This window comes from Otolemur garnettii, unplaced genomic scaffold (assembly GCF_000181295.1).
Source record: "Otolemur garnettii isolate 467f Iridium unplaced genomic scaffold, OtoGar3 scaffold00038, whole genome shotgun sequence".
NCBI lineage: Eukaryota > Metazoa > Chordata > Mammalia > Primates > Galagidae > Otolemur > Otolemur garnettii.
Window position 1 is genome coordinate 11555713 of NW_003852433.1, and position 5182 is coordinate 11560894.

The 5182-nt window shown below is 43.4% G+C and overlaps 1 protein-coding gene across 2 annotated transcripts in view; it reads left to right on the forward strand.

Moving 5' to 3' along the window:
- CUNH12orf49 (chromosome unknown C12orf49 homolog) overlaps window positions 1-4838 on the forward strand; it is a 20605-nt gene extending 15767 nt beyond the window's left edge. For both annotated transcript variants that reach the window (XM_003789942.3, XM_023513333.1), the window contains 3 exons: window positions 1697-1848; window positions 2279-2392; window positions 4286-4838. In XM_003789942.3, coding sequence (XP_003789990.1) covers window positions 1697-1848; window positions 2279-2392; window positions 4286-4369 — 350 coding nt within the window. In that variant the 3' untranslated portion in view covers window positions 4370-4838. The remainder of the gene's footprint in view (window positions 1-1696; window positions 1849-2278; window positions 2393-4285) is intronic.
- Window positions 4839-5182: the final 344 nt, after the last annotated feature.

Genomic DNA, 5182 nt, shown 5'->3' on the forward strand with positions numbered 1-5182 from the left:
TGAGCCACAGGCGCCGAGCCTGTATTTTTGTTTTTTTAAATTTCAGATTAATATGAGAGTACAAACAAGTTACAGTGTTTGCATTTGTTTGTTTGTTGTACTGTGTCCCGCTCTCAGGAAGTATGCCACAGACCCTTAGATTGTTCCTGTTAGGTAGGAGCACACCAGTCCTGCTCGCTCCTCCCCCCAACATGAATTGAGTTTTTCTCTTGTGTGGGTGTCTTAGTTCTTCTACTGGCTTCATATTAGTATTAAGTACATGAGTACTTGCCTTTCCATTCTTGTGATTATTTACTACGAAGAATGTGTTTCAACTCCATCCAGATTAATGCCAAAGGCTTTTATAAACCAAAAACACAATGCCATTATCACATCAAAGAAAGTAACAATTTCTCCTTAATGTTAAACATCCAGACAACATTCAAAGTTCCCTGCTTGTTTTATCTATTGCTTTTTCTTTTTCAACTGATGATTTGCAAATAACATAGTTTTTCTTTCTCTTTTACTTTTTCTGCAAGAATAAATTTTGCCCTATGTTTAAAAAGTATCAGAACAAATGGATTATGAAAATGACAGTATTAAATAATTAAACAATAACAAGAAAAGGCACTGGTTTCCAGGTATGTGGGCTCTGGTTCTCTGGAGGCCTTGGTTGCCCAAGTCTTAACCGAGGGCCCTTTTAGTTTCTTAATCCTTACTCTACTGGTGCCTCCTGCCTTTGCACAGTCCTTGTTTTCTAGCATACTTTTCTGAAAACAACCTTATTCTTCACCAAGCCCTGTTCTCTGTGGATTAAGAAGCTGGGGCATTTGGAATGGAGTGATGCTGGGAGCAGCTGCTCTGCACCTGTGGCTCATGCGTGCACCTGGGAGTTTCCCAAGGGCCATGTGGGGGCTCTCATGGACCTACCCTTACGTTTTTCTGCCCCTCTCTCAGAAGGATATAGAGAAATGTCTGTTTAGTAGCTCTGAGCAATAAATGAACTTTTGGAAACGGATTTTCCCCCTAATATTGAGCTTGAATTGACTGTGCTGGAGAGAAAGTGAGTATATCCAGCTGTTAAAGGAGTTGGGAGGCTTTCTCTTCCTCAAGTGTGCGAGCACTGCACTCCCTAATGCTGAAGGGCAGTTTGAGTCCCTGCCATGTACATGTATAAACAGCTCAGTCAGTTTATAAAGGCTAAGTGTGACTATTTCTATTTTGAAAATCCTCCAAATTACTAGGCAAGTAGCAAGCATTTAAAAGCTATATTTGTAAAGAGTGGTTTGTTAAATCTAGAAGGATGTTACTTTTGTGAATGAAATGCCTTGGTTTTTCCTTTTTTAAGGTTTTTGCTTAAAAAAGAGTGACATTTTTCTTCAGGCACAAATAAAAGATTGGCTTGCATAGGTCAGACTAGGAAAGCGTAGGCGCGGCTTGCCACGGTGACGAACTCAGACATGTGCCAGCAGACTGAACAGGAATTATGGGGAGATTGTGACGTACAGCCTAGTGGTAATGTGGGAGTCCCATTTCCCGTAAACCACTGCATGGAGAAAGCAAGCCCTCCTCACAGTTACATCTGATTCTGGCTCTTTGGTGCTTAGGATGCTCCAGGGTCTGTTCTTGGGCAGTACTTGGATTGCTGCTTCATCACCCCCGGTACAGTGTTGGAGGAGCTGCTGCTTCTGTGCTAAGGGTAGTCTCTGACTTGCAGGATACGTTTGTGAAAGGAAGGATTTGCTGGTGAATGGCTGCTGTAACGTCAATGTCCCGAGCACAAAACAATACTGCTGTGATGGCTGCTGGCCCAACGGCTGCTGCAGCGCCTACGAGTACTGTGTCTCCTGCTGTCTGCAGCCCAACAAGGTATGGAGAGTTGCTCCTTATTCTGCATCTCCTTTTCTCTCCCAGCCTTTAGTTTATGATGAACATTAGACTCTTCACGTGAGGTTCTTTTGCAGATAGAACTTAGAAAGGAACTTTGTAGGTATCAGAAATAATGCTGCACTGTAACCTTTGTGTTTAAGGAAAGGAGGTGGTTCTCAGTTCCCTGAATGGTTCTTTCGCAGAATGGACCATTGTATTGCTAATCAGATGTCTAATGAATAAGATACCCAGCATTCCTGCTGGCTGGCTCTCCCCTTCTTCCCTCCCTCCCTGGCTCCCTGTGTCTCCCTCTCTTTCTGTCTCTCTCTTTCCACCCCTATCAGCATTCTCCTAGTTCAGGAGAGATAGCCAAGGTCACCTTGTGCTGGCTTAGGTAATTTATTACAGGCACTAACTTTTGTTTCCATAGCAACTTCTCCTGGAGCGCTTCCTCAACCGGGCAGCCATGGCATTCCAGAACCTCTTCATGGCAGTGGAAGATCACTTTGAGTTGTGTCTGGCCAAATGCAGGACCTCATCCCAGGTCAGAAGCTGTGATGTCTCTAGCTGGGGGATGGTGGGTTAGAAGACAGAAAAATAGAAAACTAGAAAATATACACTGGGGTCCATTTGGTAGGGTGATCTGGCAAAGAGATGCAGTTGGAGCCATGTCATTTCGTTTTGTGTGTGGATGGCATTTAGAATATTTAGATTTTTACAAATTAGGGGAAGGAAAGCATTTATAGTAAATCAAGATCTAATCAACTTGCACCTCTCCTATCTAGCTGGCACATTTGTACTTCATATGGAAGCTTCAGGTTATTTTTAAGTCTGGGTGGAATCTTAATAGTCCAGCTCCTGAGAGAAGTGCTACTCCCTGTTTTTGACTAAAATTTGACCGAGGCTTTCTAGTAACCACTCATTTAGAGTAAATAGCAATTTGTTTTGGGGCATGTTGTGGTTTATTTTAGGACTAAAGGGGATGGGGCAGGTGAATGTTTAAAAATTCATGAATAAATCTGTAGGTCGTCAGGCTCTCAGTGCGTATTAGCATGCTGTCATTAAATGCTTTGCTCTTTGGGCATTAAATGCTATTGCACCTGCTCCTGAAAGCATCTGAAAGTCTTTTGCCTTTCCATCACTCTCGGCCTCGTCTCTCTGCTATTGTGGGTGGGCAGTTGTCATAGCTCTCTTTGTAAAATCACCAGACGTGTTTATTATACGAGCTCACTTCTGGCTCCTATTCATGGTGTCTGTAAGATTTTACTGGCTCCCTCTGAGCTAGCTGTCTCGTTTGTCATTCTTGGGAGCTCTTGTACCCTTTGCCAGATTTTTGTAGTCCACCTTTTGATTTTCTGTTCCCTTTTTACGTCTCTGGTTTGTTCCAGGAGCATTCAGTATCATTGGGTAAATGTTTCAGGGATTATAATGAGTGTTTGAAAGCATGAAGAAATTCCTGATGGTCTTGTTTTGCTGGAAGAGCTTTGCACTTGAATGGGCTTTAAAGGAAATGTGGAGGAAGGCAGAGCACATGACTCATTTTGATTCAGACTTTCTTTCATTCTGAGAAGCAAATGCTAGAAAAGGCAAAGGATTTTCTTTCCTCAACTGAAAAAATTCAGGAATAATTTCCAGTCTTTAGTGAAGCTATTATACATTCTGACTTTTTAATTGTAAAAAGAGATTCCCCAGTTGCCATTCAATTTGTTTTGATATCAGTATCCCAAGAGAGAGAATATCTGGCTGTGAGTCTGTTACCTTGGATTAATATTTACAGTGTAGCTGCGTAGCATTGGTCTTGGGCTAATTAGTGAACTCTAGAGTAGCCAAAAATCCAAGTTGCTTGTATGAAAACAAAAATTGCTGAAAAGTTAGCCATTGGGAATGACCGTCTGCTCTAATGCACACTTCCAATTTGCGTAGCCAAATGCAGCTTGTGTGCATTGTAGGATTTGGCTTGTGCCTCAAATTTTTAGGTACATAAACGTTACGAAAGCAATTCGAAGCATGTCTGCTTGGTGTTTAAGGGGTTCCATACCAGGAGCTAGGTGTCTTTGGAGCACAGGGTCAGTTGCAAACCCTGGTGAGTCGAGTCTTAATCTGTGTTAGGTGACATGAGAAAAAGTAGTGATCTTGAGTTGCCCAGGTCACAGCTAAATTGTTAAAAGCTCACTGGTGTACATAAAAAGAAACAGTTAACACAGTGATGTTTTATGTCCGTTTTCATGCTCTTCATTGGCATTCTGTGTTGAGCGTTGTTCTTTGTTCCAGAAAGTGCCTTGGAGCCTTTAGTGACATTTGGAGATGGACTGGGCCAGCCTCCTGCAGGGACAGTCTGACAGCAGTCCTGCTCGACTCTTGGTTTCTGAGAGGGAGGTGTGTGAGACTCGCTCACCCGCCCGCTCTCACCGTGCTCTTGTCTTCCTTTTGCCAACAGAGCGTGCAGCATGAGAACACCTACCGGGATCCCATAGCAAAGTACTGCTATGGAGAAAGCCCGCCCGAGCTCTTCCCCGCCTGATGGCACCGCAGACTTGCTCCAGAACGGGCGAAGAGACCATGCCGAAGAACTGGCCTTTTGGAGCCAGACTTCAGAGCTCGGGCTGGTCCACTTGGAGAAGACAAAGGCAGCATGAGGAAACCTTGGCTTTGACCTCTTGTGTTGTAATCTTTGGCTTCACTTGCCACCCGTGGTTACCAGATGGAACTCTTCTGTAAAACAGCTTGGAACCTCCAGCCAGTCCCATTCAGGAAAGATAAAACGGCAGGCTCAGCGTGTGCTGGTGGCGCTCCTGGATGACCCAGCCTCGTACCTGCAAAGGGACCTGTGACCTGTGTTCTTCAGGGGCCCAGTGTTCACTTCCAATTTTGATCCAGGCCTTTTCACTGTAAAATTATTTATTGGATTCCTTTGGAGTATTGGGGAAATTACGATGTTTTATGTAGGAAAATGTCTAGCCATTCTATTTGAATATATTCAAGGAAATTATTTTTGTTGGCTGTGGTTCTTACATTCTTGAGTTTCACAAGTTAAATCATCCCTTTACCCAGATAAAATGTTTCATCCTTTAGGATGGGGTTGCCCTGTCCCGGTGGTTATTTTGATTTTGGTTTAACAACACCTTCAAGAATGGGCCTGAACACCACCTGTTAACCATATCCTCGTACCTAAAATGATCTAAAAACTCAAAGACACTGTTTTGTTCTAATCCTATGCAAGATTTTAGCCGTGGGCACCATGTGCCTGCCCTGGGGTCTTTATTAGTGTGTTTGAGTGGTTCATATACCCAGCATGGGAACAGTCTTGACTTACTGGCCTGACTTAATCTCATTG